The sequence below is a fragment of the Pteronotus mesoamericanus genome, unplaced genomic scaffold (genome assembly GCF_021234165.1).
Source record: "Pteronotus mesoamericanus isolate MK-2021 breed Mesoamerican mustached bat unplaced genomic scaffold, CSHL_Meso_final scaffold_408, whole genome shotgun sequence".
Taxonomy (NCBI): domain Eukaryota; kingdom Metazoa; phylum Chordata; class Mammalia; order Chiroptera; family Mormoopidae; genus Pteronotus; species Pteronotus mesoamericanus.
The window spans coordinates 6012928-6029566 of record NW_026555315.1 but is presented as its reverse complement, the minus strand read 5'-3'; the positions used below and the strand labels follow the sequence as shown (position 1 = coordinate 6029566).

The 16639-nt window shown below is 49.4% G+C and overlaps 1 protein-coding gene across 3 annotated transcripts in view; it reads right to left on the bottom strand.

Moving 5' to 3' along the window:
• Positions 1-4728: 4728 nt before the first annotated feature.
• AP2B1 (adaptor related protein complex 2 subunit beta 1) overlaps positions 4729-16639 on the bottom strand; it is a 105048-nt gene continuing 93137 nt past the window's right edge. For all 3 annotated transcript variants that reach the window (XM_054593119.1, XM_054593121.1, XM_054593120.1), the window contains 4 exons: positions 16429-16513; positions 15435-15521; positions 10751-10905; positions 4729-5190 (listed from right to left, as the gene is read on the bottom strand). In XM_054593119.1, the coding sequence (XP_054449094.1) occupies positions 5116-5190; positions 10751-10905; positions 15435-15521; positions 16429-16513 (402 nt within the window). In that variant the 3' untranslated portion in view covers positions 4729-5115. The remainder of the gene's footprint in view (positions 5191-10750; positions 10906-15434; positions 15522-16428; positions 16514-16639) is intronic.

The window sequence follows — 16639 nt, the reverse complement described above, 5'->3', positions numbered from 1 at the left end:
GATGTTTCTCTCCCTCTTTCTCCCTTCCTTCCCCTCTAAATATAAACAAAATCTTTTTAAAAAACACATTACTTAACATATTAAAAAAAACTATAGCATTAACATAAATTGCAACATTTATCTGAATTAAGATTCAGTTAAGACATTTTGGTTTGCCGAGTCACTTTGGGCATTACATGTGCACCAGGGGCCTGCTCATTCTCCTCCGTCACCTTGGTGAGCGTTTGAGAGGCACTGTCCTCGGGTCTGTCTGACCTTAATCAAACCTCAAGCGGCTCTGGTTCAGCTGAGGACACCAGCCAGCTGAGCTGCAAGCTCAGGCTCCTGGGAGATGTGTGGGCCCACCTGAAGCATCTGAGACCCAGATGCAGAGGGACAGGAAAGACAAAGACCCGCCCCCGCCTGGCCCGCCCCAGTTCCATGAGAGCCAAGGACCCCACTGGCTTCCAGAGGCTGTTCAGCCACATCCTGGAGCCTCTGACCGTAAGTGGAGACTGAATGAAATGAGGGAGGGAAAGCCAGAGGCTAGATTTGAACATCCTCGTTCATCACCTATGTGGGGCCGAGGGGCAGGGGGAGCATGGAGTCCTCTCGGTCCCAGATACTGGGGCAATCCTGTCTCGAAAGGATGCTTCTGGAAATTAAGTCCCTCTGTGTCTCCCGAGCCCCTGAATCAGCTCTGCCCTTGTTGGCAGTACCAGGGATGGCGGGGCAAAAGCTAACTGTGAAACTGAGATGGCAAGTTTGGAAACTTTTCAAGAAACATCCTTGTTTCTTATAACATGTATGGGGGCTGGTTGGGATTCTAGGATTAGTGCTCAGGAGATGGAAATGGGTAACAACGGGGGAGGTGTGATCTTCCCCAAGGGCCACACCAGGGATTAAAATAAACAGGCTCTTGCCTCCTGGAGCTGGGGGTGGCAGGGAAGAGAAATCTGGGTCCCAGCAAAATCAGAAAAAGCATCAGTGCAGGAGGTGGGAGTAGGAAGGCTCGAACCTCAGAGTCCTCAGCTGTGTTCTGGCCTCAGAAACAGAGCCCGAGCTGTCAGCATCGCATCCTCGCCACTTTGGGGGCAGAGGAGGACCATGTCTCGGCATGTCTCAGGCGGAAGTCTGGAGCCAGTGTGCCCTGCTCTTCCTCAGTGAACATACTGCTGTGTCGGGGACTCAGCAGGGCTGGCCACTGGCCTTGGTGGCTGAACGCAGAGACGGGAGGGCCCACGAGGGAACCTTCGGTGGAACTACGGGCGAAGCTGCAGCGTAGTGGTAAGGACCCAAAGACGTGGCTCTGCTGCATCTTCCGTGGAAAATGAAGGTACTTCTCACGCCCTGGCCGCGTGGCTTGGTGGGTTGGAGCGTTGTCCCCCTACACCAAAAAGGTTCTGGGTTCGATCCCTGGTTGGAGCCTGTAAGGGAGGCAACCGATCGATGTTTTTCCCCTCACATCAATATTTCTCTCCCTTCGTCTCTCTCTAAAATCATTAAACATATCCTTGGGTGGGGATTAAAAAAATATAATGCTCAGTTCACAGGATGGTCAGGTATAATGAGCATAAAAGTGCTTTCACTGCTTTCGAGCCACAAAACATGAGCATTGCTGTGCAAGAGGCAGCAGACAAATGCCATTTGGCTGTGGCGCATTAGAAACAGGGAGTTTGGTAAAATGCAGATTCCCCCAGGCCCCACCCCAGCTAAATAGAGCCGATAGCCTTTTACGAAGGCGCTGAGGGGATACCTTCCTGAGCACCCAGGAGCTGAGGGCCTCGGCCCCGACGACTCTCCAGGCTCCCACTGACATGCTTTAGGGGGTGACCCTGGTTCGATCTCAGCGAGGCCCATCCCCCTTCAGAGGGTTAACCCTCTCAGAAGACCCTGCTGACCCCACTCCTTCCCAAGTATTCCGATCAGGGGCGGGGCCAACCGCTGCCCCGCAACTACCGCCTGGGAAGCTCCTCGCTGCCACAGGCAGCTCCTTCATGGTGCTGGGGTCCCAGTGCCAGAAGCCGCAGCTCCTGTTCCAGGTGCCTGGGTGCCGAGCGAGCGCGGTGCTCGCCTGCACTCTCGCGACTGGCGGAGGGGCTCCAAGACTCGCCTGGGCTGCCTTGGTGTTGGGTTCCTCCGCCTCTCCTCCCCTCCAGGCTGTGGGGGTCTCAGAGGCTGCCCCTCCGCAGAACCTGCGGGTGGGGCCTCTACCTCAACAACACCTGGGTCACATGCCCCAGGCGACACAAATGCAGGTGACCTGAACTCCCCAGGAAGCTTGCTTTCAAGCAGCATTACTTCTGTTCACTTGGGAGCATGCGGCCCTGAGTCCAGGTCTGAGCGCCTTTTATAGATTGAGGATCAGAGAAACACCCCGAGTAACAGGAAACCGATGCATCTGCTGTGCCCCTGTGGCCCGTCCCCAGCACCCTGGGAGCACCTGCCGGGGAGACAGGGTGGCTCCTCCCGAGCACCCCTGCCGGAGGCGAGGGCGGTGGGGCGACGGTGGTGTGGGTTTGCTTGGTTCGAGGGGCCTCTGGCCACAGGAGCCGTCCCAGCAGCGTGGCTGCTGATGCCCACCCCTCCCCCGCCAGCGGCGCTTCGCCCCAGAGTGTCAGTCCTGAGAACAAAGCACACACACCGCCACCTTAATTTTGTGTGAATGAAGAGTTTATTGAGGAAGACACAGGTCAAGCTTCCCCCAACCCTGACCCTCTCCCAGAACAGGTCCCAACAACAGAAGAGCGTCAGCTTTCTCCGGTAACACGTGCCGTCCCCGCCCCCTCCTCTCCGAGGCCCAAGTGTCACAGCACAGACTCAGGGGACAGGCTCAGGCCAGGACACGGAATCTCTGACCAGCAAGAGTTATGGGTGTGCGCGTGCTTCCGTGGCCCTGTGTGTGACACCCGCCGAGGTGACGAAGACATACGGGGGCAGAGGAGAGGGGAACGCGGGAACTCTCCACCTCGCCAACTGAAGGGACAGCGCCTGCGGTGGGGGCCGCTGTGCCGCCCTCGGGGAGGGCCTCCCTCCCTCTGTGCGGGGCGGCCTCCCCAGGGAGCGAGTGGCAGGCAGGTCGGCTGAGAGCAGCGGTTGTTACCCATCCCTGCTGGGGAGGCTGAGGGAAGCCCCGTTCCGGGGGCTGGGGGCGTATCCCAACACAGAATTGTTTTCTGTCTGCTTACCCCACATACCCACTCCTTTTGCAGCAGGAGTTTGCTTTAAGGTGCGAACGCTGCATTTGTGGCCCAGCTGACTCTCGGAGTGATTCCCGACCAGGGAACTATCCCCGCCTGCTTTTCTGCCATGTCCCCCGCCCCACCCCCAGCCCTGGGCTACCTCCTATTCTCCTGGCGAGTTCAAGACATAGCCCCTTTCCCTCACCCCAGTAGCTCCGGAGACTGGCGAGGCTCCAGAAGCCGCCTGGAGAACCCTGGTCCCCCAAGCTCTGGGCTGATGTAGCTCAGGGGGCCCCTTGGACCTGGCAGGGCGGGGCAGCCTCTGCTCGTTTTCGAGGTCGGCTCTGCCGGGATTCCCGCACAGGCGAGGCCTTGGACCCCGAGGCATCTCTGGCGGGGGTGGGGGCAGCTGAGAGGCGGTCCTGGTCGTGGCCCCTGAAGACGGGGTGCCTGGCAATGCGGCCAGTGCCCACAGATGAACCAGTGAACACCCCTAGACGGGCTGGGGCCTCGGGCATGAAGCATTTGTTGACAAATCCCACACAGTGTGTTAACAAGCGAGGGATTTGACATCTCCCTATCCTTTGAGAAATGACAAGCACTTCTTGGCCCTCTAAGATGACCTGAGCTGCTCTGGGGCCTGAAAAGCAGGAGTGACGGGCAGACCAGAGGGTCGAGTGCCAGGGGCCCGCCGCCCCTCGCCGCCCAGGCCTCAGGGGCTGCCGTCAGCCCCTCCTCCGCTCGGGCACCTGGGTGTGCCTTCAGGGGAGTGAAAGACACTCTGGTGCCACCCGATGCCAGCGGGTGAAGGGCCAACATCCGTGTGGAAGAGGAGGAGAGCCACAAAGAAGCAGGCGCAGAAGAGGCAAGAGAAAGGCATTGGGTGGAAAAAAAAGGAGTGAGATGCTACTGTTGTGAAAACAGTGGTGGGGGTTTAGGAGACCCAGCCCCCGCCCGGCCACCAACCAGCCAGTGGGCCTCAGGCCTAAGACCCTTTTTGCCTTTTCCTGGTTTCCTTTTTAGAAAAACAGGGTTGGATAAGTGATTACTTAAAGTCTGTTTCAACTCTAGGAGTCTGATATTTAGATCTGAACTGGACCTGAGAATAAAACGAAACAGGGCGGGGGAAAGGTTTCGGTGCTGGCTCCCCATCTGCACCCCAGACCCTTCACAGCGCCGCTAAGGGGTTGGGTCGGGTCGGGTCGGGAGGGGACGCAGCGAGTTCCCATCGCGCTCGGCCCTGGCGCTGACAGGTCCTGCTCCGGCGCCCAGAGCAGCGTTCAAGGAGGACCCATCCCCGCCGGGAAGCAGCTGAGACGAGGATGCAGGGCGGGGGGACCACCAAAAAAGAGGTTTGGGGAGAGGGAGAAAAAGTGAAAAATCCAAAGGACCAGGAACAAGGTTGCCACAGATGAAAACAAAAACACCTGACAGGGTGGGCAAGTGACTGCCTCTCTTCCTCCAGGACTGTGGCGGTCAGTGACGGTCCGCCGTTTGAACTCTAGCAATGACTATACTGTTCCCTCCATTTCTCATATGTACAAAAATATAAAACAATAAAGTGCAGTTTATGTTTCAGTGACACTTATCCTTACTTTAATATTTTTTGTCTTTTTCTGCTTTTGAAACGAGCTCTCAATTACAAAATATCAAACTACACTCAGAACTGCCAGCCACGGCACGGTGCGGAGAAGCCCACGAACAGGGACAGACAGCGGCAGCAGGTGGCCAGAGGCGGGGAGTGGGTGAAGCAGTGGTTAACAAACGTTCACGGGAAGCTAAAACTATCCAACAGGCTGTGCCCTAATTTAGCACAGGTTACACTAGTCACTACCTTGGTGGGTGGCCTCGGTGTGTTTGGGTTCAGATTCTACGCGACAATACCATTTCCTCCAGGTAAGAGTTCTTGGCTTGCACCGATCACAGGGTGGCCGGAGGGCACCGGACCAGCCTATTAGTTTTTCAAAATGCTGTCGTAGACCTGATAGATGTACTGAGAGACTTCAGGAGCTCTGCACTTCAGCGACAGCTGTCGGGAGGAAAAGGAGAAGAAGGATGAGCACGGATGGAGGCTGGCATTAACTCGGAAGGTAGCCGAATACTCAGTTTAAGAAAACCTCTTTCTGATACAATGGGAGAGAAGTTTCTATCACCGCGTAGTCAAACAGACAGTCAAACAAAGAGACCCTGTGGGCAGACACTGTGGGTTTTAGAACTGCAACTTAATCAACGGCAAGCTATGCTGTGTTTCCGCCTACGTTCTGTGTGGGTCTGTGAGGTTAGGAGATATTCCCCACCGAACGCACCGGAGTCTCCGATTGCAGGCCAACAGCTGCCCTAGAGCTTGGCTCTGCTGACAGTTACAGGGACAACTCCCGAAGGAAAAGGAAAAGGCTATGCCCTCAGCTTGCTGGTGGCCATTCCACCTGCCCGCCCTGGGGTCTTAGCTGGCAAGGATGGTGATTTCAGTCCCAACACAGGAGGATGTGCAATCCAATGAAATGAAAGCATAAGCTAGGCAAGTCCAAGGCGCTAGCTCTTCCTGCATTACACGGGGAAAGCACACGTGTCGTGGAGGGAAAGGAAGAATTACCTCAAGGAGGGATTTACTTAGTAACTGGATGACAATTCCTGCCAACAGCTTCGTCTTTTATTTTCTGTCTCTTTTAGAGGAAAAGCAGGTACTTCTGATACCACTCTACTTCTCTACCACCACCTCTTCCTCTAGTCTAACAATTATCGAATTAAGATTAAAATATTAAAAAGATTTCAATGTTGAACACTGAGATTTTTCACTTCATTGGTCAATAAGCACAAAATTTAAACCCAGATTTGGACTCAAATGTATTAGATTAGGCAAAATATTAGTAATACAATAGTGGAAGCAAATAAATTGCATTCAGAACCAGAAAATTTCATATTTGCTTTTTGTACTGGTGACACTATTACTCTTATCAATTAGGGTAGATCAACAAAAGTTGCCTTCAATAATATAGGATCGTGAGATTTTAGATCATTTTGCCTCTTTATTCTTTTTTTAGAGACTCAAGATGAGTTACCATAGTATAAAAGGTGAGACTATTTTTTGGCAAAAACATGAAGATGATACCGGTCAACCCTGAGCTTCTTGGGAAAAGAAAACCCCAAATTCACATCCTCAAAACTTAAGGTCACTTTCTGCCTCCACTGCCACTGTGGTGCCAGCAAGAAAGCGGACGGTGGAGGGACAGAGGCAGGCTGGGCAGTCTCCCCGTGCCTGCAGCCACTCTGTAGAAGACGGAATTTCCTGGATGCTGCCAATTTTGAGCAGTGTATTCAGGAGAGAATCAAAGTGAATGAAAAAGCTAGGAATCTCGGTGGAAGAGTTGTAACCACTGAAAGAAGCAAGAACAAGATCACTGCAACTTTTTTTCCTTCCTTCAAATCAAAAAGAAAGTTTACTTAGGAAGTCACAGAGGTAGACACAGGAAGTGAGACTGCTGGGCTGCGTGGGCTCAGAAAACAAGTTGCAGAGGCAGAAGGAGGGCCCCTGGAGCTCAGGAGAGAAAAAGCAGAGACATGCCCAAAGGAAGAAGGTGCCCGGGTCGCTGGAGCTTCTGAGGTGCCCTCTTCCAAAAGGCATTTGAACTATCTCACCAAAAAAAATATCTGAAGAATAATCTGCGTGATCGGTTGTGCATAGCTGCTAACAGCAGAAAGAACTACAAATTGCGTTATTTCCAGATTAACTGGGTTGAAGAAGAGGAGGAATATGAGGATTAAAACTCATTCACCTGGCACATTTTTATGAATTCTTGAATAAAACTTGGGAACAAACAAAAAAATATCTTAAAGTGAAATTTTAAAAATTCAAAAGACAAAAAGAAGAACGTCAAAAGACACTCTACTTATACATAGCTTTAACATTCCATCTCTAAGGCATTTCTAAAACCATTGATTAGGAAGACAGTTCTGATAAATACAAACAATAACAACTCTTTTAAGGCTATACGTATGTACAGGAAACAGCTCCCTACTTTGGTCAAAATTGCAGCCCACAGGCACTCCCTTGACTTTCAAACGCCCTACAGAGGCAGTTCTGTACCAGCTCCCCCAGCCTCTCCATGGTCAATGTTGTGAGGGATTCTCCTAGGACAATATGTGAGTTCAGAAGAGGAGGAGAAGAGGAAGCAAGAGAGTAAGAACAGCCTGAAGGAGCTAACTCCCAGACTAAAGAGGGGCAGCCCCTCTTTCCCAAAATATTGTCCCGTACTTTTTCACATTTTTGTAACAACACTTGAAGTTCTACCAGTTGGAGGTTCATTTTTTTTGATTTACGATTGGTGAGGAAATGCTACCTTCTTCAACAAAAGCCCCAACTGCCAGGTTGGAATAGTTGAGGGACGGGGAGAGAGGAAGAGCCATAAACTGACCAGACGTGGACCCTGAGAATTTCAGTTGCTCTGTGCAGAAGGGAGACTCTCTTTCTGGACTCATACATCACTCTCCCAATCCCCAAGCTATCCCAGCCTTTAAGGAAGGGTCAGGTTTAGACTTAAATCCATCTTTTGCTTTCCAACGAATGCAGCTAAAACAAGCTGGATTAAAAAAAAAAAAAAAAAAAGATTTTCCTAAACCCTGAAGCAAAAAAAGAAACTTACATATAAAGGACAAAAAAGCTAAATAATCTGACATAAAATATCTAAGGGAAAAAAAACCTAACCAGGGTTTTAACATTTGAATTGTGACACATCTTTTTTCTTTTAAATTTTGTATTTACTTATTTTGAGAGAGAGAGAGAAACATCGATGTGTTGTTCCACTTATTTACGCATTCATTGGTTGGTTCTTGTATGTGCCTTGATCAGGAACTGAACCCACAACCTTGGTGTATGAGGACAATGCTCTAATCAACTGAGCTACCTGGCCAGGGTGCCAAACTGTGATACATCTTCAATATCAACCACTTAGGAATGCCACCCACCTAGACTCAGCAAGAGAAGAGTCCCCTTTCCTGCTTAAGCAAGCCAAGGACTTACACATCCACTTCCGGTTTATAGTCTGGAACACACTTCTTTACTCGGAACAAGTTACTTTCCAGGTGAGATGTAGCTACTTAGAGAGATGTGACCTCATCCTTACAGGATAAACATACCTATTATATATACATATTTTTAATATATATATAAAATATGTATTTAATTATGTATTTATATATCTAATTAAAAATATATATATTTAATAGAAGGTATGTTTATCCTATATATTAAATCCTCACCCAAGGATATGTTTATTGATTTCAGAAAGAGTGGAGGGGAGGGGGAGAGAAGAGAGAGGAACATAATCGGCTGCCTTCTGTATGTGCAGGGATCACAGCCTGGGTACGTGCCCTACCTGGGGATCGAATCCACAACTCTTTAGTGTATGGGATGATGCTCCACCCAACTGAGCAACCCGGCTAGGGCTAAATGTAATTTCTTAATGATATACAGTAAGGACTGGGGTGGGGGTTAGTAATTTCTCATCCTCTCTTAAGAGACTAAAGGACCACTAGTCCTCATGAACTTGTATTGGCTCAATTAGATTTCTTTCCTCCTAAATACCTAGCTGAGGTAAGATCAATGGTACAACAGGTGCTTAGGGTGATGAAGGGAAGGAAATGGATCTGAATGATTTTGAGGTCTGGAGCACTATTTAGGGGAATGAATTAGGCCTGTGTCAGAGTGCAATGGAAGATTTAGATGGTTTTGTGGGCAGTAAGAACCTGGTCACCGGATGGATAGAAAACAGGAAGGAGGGCAAGGAAATGTAAGCAGATTTACTATACACAAATTCAGGAGAAGAAGGGAGGTAGCGGGTATAAATGACAGAATCCCAAGGAAATGTTTCCTATACCTCCATGTGAATCTGTAAGTACCTCACAATAAAAACTTTAAAAATATACAGGGGAGGAAAAGTGAACAGATGAACTGTTCTATACATGTAAACATACTATCCATAGTACTGTACACCCAACAACAACAGAGTAATATAAAGACTGGTGAAATCTAATAAGGTCTATAGTTTTGTTAATATTTCATCAAGATCAATTTTCTGTTTGAAAATGCACAATGATACGTAAGATGTTATCAATGGGGAAACTGGTGAAAGATATGGGAACGCTATGTACCATTAAAAAAACTTTTTGCAAGTCAAATTATTTCAAATGAAGAAGTTATACCTTTAAAAAAAAATTAACAAATTATGTTGTGGACAGTGATACCAAGAGGTTCTTCTCAAAATTCTCATAATGAATAGAAAGAACATGGTAGGAGGTGTCAAGAGATACCTGAATTCTAAGCACAGTCCACCAACTAACAAATTATATGATCTTGAACAAGTCACTAACCATTCTTAACCTTGGTTTCCTTATCTGCAAACTTGCAACAACCACGTGTCTATAGCCTGAGATGGAGGACTGGATGCAATAAAAGGATGGATAAAGCAAAACACAAACACGGGGACTGGCAGTGGGGAGGTGGGTGGAGGGAGCGGTCACTATACGCGAGAAGCCTGGCTTCCCAGCTCAGAGGCTTGGGCAAGAAGAGAGCTTGATGAGACTCGGCAGCTCACACACATGCTCATCTAGGTTACTTCAGGGGAGGGGACATGGCCAGAATTTTCGATGCTGGGTGGTACAACTGCCTTGATGTGTATGCTCATGCAAACAGACCTGGCTGTTACAATTAAGGAATGGGATCACAGACTTTTATCAGCTAAGTGGCTAAAAGGCTTCCTTAATCTGTCGACTCAGAATAGTTCAATATTGAATCTTGCATCTGTCACTTTCCTCTCCCCTCCTTTCCAAATAGCCTACAAAAATTTCAAACATAACAAAAGAATTAGATATTTTCCCTAAGTGTTTTATTTTTATTTTTTTTTACTTTACGAAATGCAGACGATAAGCAACATCCTATTGGGAGATCACATTTGACAACAGCAGACACATGCCAAATGCCTAGAGTATAAATCTTTGTTGCACAAGGTAATTTGCTCCCATCTTAAAAATGCTGCCAGAATTTAAATCTGAGCCCATTGTAGCACTGAAGGAGGGTTTCCAAACTGAGCTCCCTCACAGGCTGCCAAAGTGCGTTCCAAGTCTTTTGTCTTGCTTTTTGCAACAAGCATCTCAGGACAAATGACGCTACAGAAAGGCTCAGGCGCTCACGGCCCTGCTGCTGTCAGGACAGGAGCTCCGAGGGCAGGAAAGAGGCCTCCTTACAGGGAGCTCTGCGAGCAGCCCTCTGAGCAGCTCGTTGCAGCGCCGCACGCACAGAGAGGCGAGGTGTGTTAATGGACATGGGAAAAGCTGCCGGGTCTCCTGGTGGCTCTGCGTGCCCGATGGGGCCGGAGCCACTCCCTGCTGCCGGGGGCACCGCACCCGCCGGATGGGGCAGCACCCACAGGGAGGGCTTCCGGAGACGCAGCTGTGGGCCTCTACTCTGACCGCTAGCTTTGGACTCCTGGGGTCTGAAGCGCGCCCTCCAGGTCTTTCCAGGGCGCTGAGAAAACATGCAAGGGTTCTCGCCCCCCTCCTCGAACCCACCTCGCCCATCCTGAGACAGGCCTTACCGTGTAATTGGGGTTTCCTGGCTGGATGCGCAGCTCAGCCAAGATCCAAATGCCATTGGTGAGCTTCAGAGACTGGTATAGCATGTCCTGCCCTTCCACGTTTCTCTTGGCAATAGTATAAACGTTGTTGTTTTGCAGCTTGCTGGAAACAGTGTCTAGAAACACAGATTCAAAATATCAAACAAACGATTACTCTCTTCTGTCATCTCGATGGCCACATGTGCTGAACTCCTGACAATACCATTCCCGGCACGCATTGCAGGAAGCCCTTCTCCCCAGCAGCAAAGGGCGAGGAAGAGGCTCTTGAAGCGCCCGCCTATCTCACTCCGCGGGAGAAAAGAGAGTAAGGTGCAACTCCGCAGTATTGGGGGCCGGAGGAGATTACTGTGGACCGAGGGGCTGGGAATCTTAAACTTGGTGCTAGACGGCCGGCACCTGCTCTGGAGAGGACAATGACGGAATGGCGTATGGCTGTGCCACAGTGACTGCCGTGCTGGTCCGCGTTTCTGGAAGGTCGGTCCCAGAGCCGCAGGGACAGGCAGACTGACGGTCGCCCCTGCAAGACTACTGTCAGGATCAGAGGAGGGCGCAGAGCTGCAGAAATCCTGCAAGTCCGACTTAGACATGCAAGCTTTCTTTTTTTTTTAAAGCAGACAAATGATTAGATTCTAAAGGCTGTATGGAATACCATGTCTTTGAATTAATCATGCAAGACTGACATTGTACAAAGAGTCACTGCAAGGTCCTGTAACCCCAGTGGCTGTTGCTGGTTACAGTGGAGCCCTTAGTCACCAACCCAGGTAGGAAAGGCTGGTGTTTGGGGCCTTCCTTGGGACCACACCATCAGAGAAACAAGACATTCTAGAATTAAAGGCCATTTTTCTCTCCTTGTTCTCTTACTGCTAATGAGAGATGTTGCAGCATCTAGGAGAAACGTTAGCAGAGATGCTGAATGCCGCTGCTTTGTCGATAGTTTATTGTGTTCATTTCTGATGAGAATTCACATCGCTCAGGCCAACTGCAGGAACTAAGTTCTTTCTGTGTCAACTCCAGTCACATTCTGCTGTGCTCCCGAGGGAAAGGCTGCCACGAGGGGCAGCCCTTCTGCTCGCTGCGACGGCAAGCTGTCTGAGCACAGGACCCAGTAGTTTTTCACCCCCCGCTTTGCACATTGTCTGGGATGCAGCAGACACCTGCCATCAATACCTGCGAACAAGCCTCCGACTCAGGTGCTGGAGATGCTGCTACGCACATAGTGCCACAGGCACTGGACACCATCTACTTAGATTCTGGAGGCGGTTCTTGCCCTGACACCCTTCTCCCATGTTTAAGCCAGTGAAAGAGGAGGCACTAAAGTCCATTCATTAAACATTTGTACTAACTTAGTCACTACCTAACTTTTCCCTCTTTTAATTCCAAAGAAAGTTTTCACTAACAGTAAGCAGACTAGTTGTAATTCAAGGACCGGCTCTCTCCGTGGAGACAAAAGCTCACCCCATGGCAGCTATTAGCTACGTGCAGCAGTGCGGCCAAAGGAGGCCTCAGCCTGCTCCGCACTCACTGCCTGAGGGCCAGGCAGTCCTGGCGGGGACCCTGACGCTCAGAATGAAGGGCTCAGCAGCCTAGACTGGCTTATTAGGCAATGTCGCCAGCTGGAGTTTGGCTAATACCCTTTCTCTTTTTTCATTGCATTTATCAGGGTGACACTGGTTAATAAAATGATATAGATTTCAGGTGTACAATTCTATAATCCACCAACTGTACAGGTATTGCGTGCTCAGCACCTGAAGTCGAGTCTCCTTCCTCCCCAGGCTAACCCCTTTTGACGGGACCGCCTTTAACACGGGGGCTGTGTTAAGGTATAAAGCCATTCCTAATGTCCCAGGCTCTCGTCTGTTTCCAAGGGAGTGGGAAACTCCCAGCAGGAGCCTTTGCTGAAGGGCCCCCTTGTTGTGCAGGCACAAACTTGTCCGAGACGTGTCGGCAGCACGGCCCAGGTTCCTAAAGGCGTCTCGCGGTTCACAGCCCAAGCCAGAGAAGACAGGCAACCCAGGCACCCACCACGCACACCCTTCTAGTAAGATTGGGTTAACTACTGAGCCTCAGGAAGAGACTTCTTTAGAAAGAAACGGAAGAGCCAAAATAAAGGCTCAATTCTAGGTTGTTAAGCCCTATAAGCCTGTAACTTCCAACTGCCCTCAGAGTGGTACTGCCATCTGTCAAATGTCTACTCTGGCACAGAAAAGCTATTTAAAGTGTTGGTGCTATTGTGATTAGGGCCGATCCGCTGGGAAGGATGGTATTTTTAGCTCTCAGCTAGACACAGGGTGTTGAATCAGAAGGCACTAAACCTGGCAATGCTCACGTTAATAGCGCCTTCCAGAATGGAAGGAAATGTGGAGGCCAGGGAGCTCCAGGTCCTGGGGCAACGGCGGAGGGGTAGGAGTGGCTGCAGGAAGTGGTCTCCGAGGCGAGCAGCGACCACGGCGGCCTCGGGCCCGAGGGGAGCACAGAGCAGGCGTCTCTCCCGCTGCTCCGTGAGCCGCGCCGCCAGAGCTGTGCATCACTGAAAAACCCGCTCCTTGGTGGCTGGAGCACCCAAGGCGAGGAGGGACGGCGTGAAGCCAGGGCAGGACTGATCAAAATGGGATTTGCTCTGAAAACCGGTTCCAGGCTACATCACAGGACATAGCCCCACTGGGAGAAAGGCCAGATACTTCATTGGCAAGATCACAAATGTGCATCAAGGTGCAACAGGGTTCACAATCCCAGTCTGGAAGCAGGGGGGAGCTTTTCTATTATTTTGGCAGGCCAGAATAAGGACTGCGATTATCCAAACTTTTTCTTCTTCTTTTTTTTTTAAGAAAAGCATGCCTCTTTTATACAGCATGTCAGAAACCAAACCTTCTTTCCAATTAGTCTGGCCTTTCACTGTTCTCTATAGGCCAATGTTTCCCAGACTGTGTTCAAAGAAGATGTTAACAATAAGCATTTTGTAATTTTAAATTCCAGTCAATGTTGATCTAAACAGGTTTCCTCAATGTAGGATTTGCGCTAATGTGCAATGGCAACCTCTAAGAGAGGTGCATCACGTGCTGTATTTTTCAACTTTAATTGATCCCAGAACTCTCTCTTTTTTTTAAAAGAACAAGTTGTTCTCAGAAGCCTAACACATGAAATGTTGCCACAGGACCCACTACCACAAGGGCACCTCTAATGAAGGGCCTGGCCTTTGCCAAGTCGGGCACAGAGGCTGCTCCTTTTAACAGGGTCCGCGCGGGCCCTCGCCACCAGCAGCCACTACGGACCCGACAGCCTCCTGAGGACGAGCTTATTATCCAGCGGAACGCTGTCCGCCCCCACGCTCCTCAAACGAGCTGTGGGGTCGCTGGCCAGTGAACCTCGCAGTGGGGGACAGATAACACTGCCATCTACCTAGAATATAGCAAAAAAAAAGCAGTTCAATGTGGTATGGTTTTTTTTTTGTAAACATAGCAAAAACTCTAGTTTTGTTTAATAGACACATAACCAATCATGGTGAGAAACCTAAAACAAGAATACGTTAAAAAGAATGTGTGTGCGTGCATGTGTGCGTGTGTGGTATTCCTGAAGGAAATCGACACACGAGTTATCACAACAGAAATTACGGACGGCTGATCTCCTCGAACACCTCTCCAAGGGCTCGGGAGAAGCCCTATGAGAAAACATTTGTCTGAACAGAGGACGACTACATCCCAGGGCCCCAAAAACCTAAAATTAGAAGAATGAGGAGCCAGTTCCCCGCCCTCGTCCTCTGCCACACTGCGCCTTCCTCTCAGAGCTGGGCTTCAGCCACGACGGGACGGCAGCACACGGAACACACTTACGAGAGCCACCCACACACGGAGGGGGGACGTGATGGGTAAACGAAGAAAATGGAGGCGCAGACCAAGCACGAGTGCTCACTTTCATTCAAACTTAAAACCTAATAACAGAGAGACAGACAGACAGACAGACAGACACACCCGGGGAAGGGACGAAGGCAGGACTCTGAGCGGGTTAGGCCCCTCCCACTCCTGAGGACCCTTCAATGAAACAAACCCCTAGGGACTGAGAGCTGCTATTGCTTCTCTTGCTCATTACCCTTTTGATGTTCTGTTATAGTAACAAAAACCACTACAAAAGGGTCTGGGGCTTTTAATGGTGATTCAAGAGGGACTGCGGTAAACCCTGACACAAAGTGAGAAAGAAAAAGGTTACCAGCTAGTCTTCAATCAACTACAATGTATTCTTATTTAACAACACACACAAAACTTTAAATGAGGACATCATAGTCGCTTTTCCTCCAACACCAAAGATATACAAAGAAAAACAGTCCTTTTAATTCCAGACAGAGTGCATATTCTTAAATGCTCCTTCGATTATTTAAGGCTTATCAGGATGTTCAAGTAACATGACTTACACACGTTCAACTACTGAACTGGGGAGATGGAACCATTCTAGTTTGTTTCTTAAATCTGCTGACTTATAAATAATCTAGTACCTACATCAATACATCCCAAGTTTTTAAAGAGAAGTCTGCAAGTAATATACCTACCATATAACCACTAGAAACAAGGCAAATGTAGAGAAGAGGCAAAGGCAACAATTTCAGATATCTAATTTGATTTACTGAGTTAAAAATGAAATGTAGAGTCATACTCACCAGCATTTAAATGACATTCCTTAATCTGAAACTGAAGTTCATTTTCATTGGGAATATCCTTCCACGTCGCAAGGAAGACCTGGCGCTCTGTGGGGGAAACAGAGGGAAGGAAGGGTGTGTGCGACCTGGCGGTGTTCTGGTCCCTGAGGCCTTGCGCCACGTCTCCCTTGGGGCGTTGGCTCTCTCCACGGCGACACAGCCAGGAGCAGCCCCGGCCTGGTGCTGGCTCTGGGCCGGGCAGAGGCGCTCGGGGCAGGTCAGCGAGCCCCTCGCCAGCAGCACTGAGATACATCGAGAAAGGGCTCTCATCTAGGGTTTGGTTTTAGCTCTAACCTTTTCCTATTTGGTGACTTCAGTAAGTCTGCAACCTTTCTGATCCTGAATTTCGCCATATATAATTATATCTGTCCTGCTTACCCGAAGAGCCACTGTAAGAATCAAAGCAACTAAGTGCTAATACGATTTAAGATGTACCAATATAGGCTAGCTTTATTAGATGTTGATTTCGTAAGTAAGGGAAAAGCGTTAACATCAACAACCACACGGGGAGTGCTAGTGGTTTATTACAAATTCCTATAGTTACAATGAGAAAGTGTGAAACAGTGTGAGTTACCAAACTGTGACAGAGACACAAGTGAGCGAATGTTGAAAGACGGCGCTGAGAGACTTGCTCCAAGCAGGACCGCCACAAACCTTCGATCTGTGAAAAGACACAGCGCCTGCCAAGTGCAATAAAGTGAGGTGCGCCCGTCTCTGCATGCCAGGGTGAGGGGCTTACTCGGGAAACCGGCGCTGGCACTTAGGGACCCACAGCAAAGCGAGACCGCTGTGACTCAGGAGAATGAAGAATTAGCAATTATTAGAGCTTCAGAGTAACAGCATCACCCACCCCATTTTTTAAAACCTCAAACTAACTTGGACTCCCAGCTACGTTCTGCCGCACGCTCAGAGGAAGGGCAAAGGTGTACTTGGCAGGACAGCAGGACACACTCACCCATTTTGCCGTCTTCTACAAAAAGCACATTGAGTGGGATGAGGCAGCTGAAGTAGAAGACATCAATATTGTTTTTCACAGCCACCTGCCAGAAGAGAACACGGGAAAATCAGAACACCATAGGAAGCCAGGTGAAAGAGGACGGGCATGCGTCTTGAAATACACCACCCAATTTCCCTCTCCTTTATAGCGCAGGACCCCCCAAATCAAG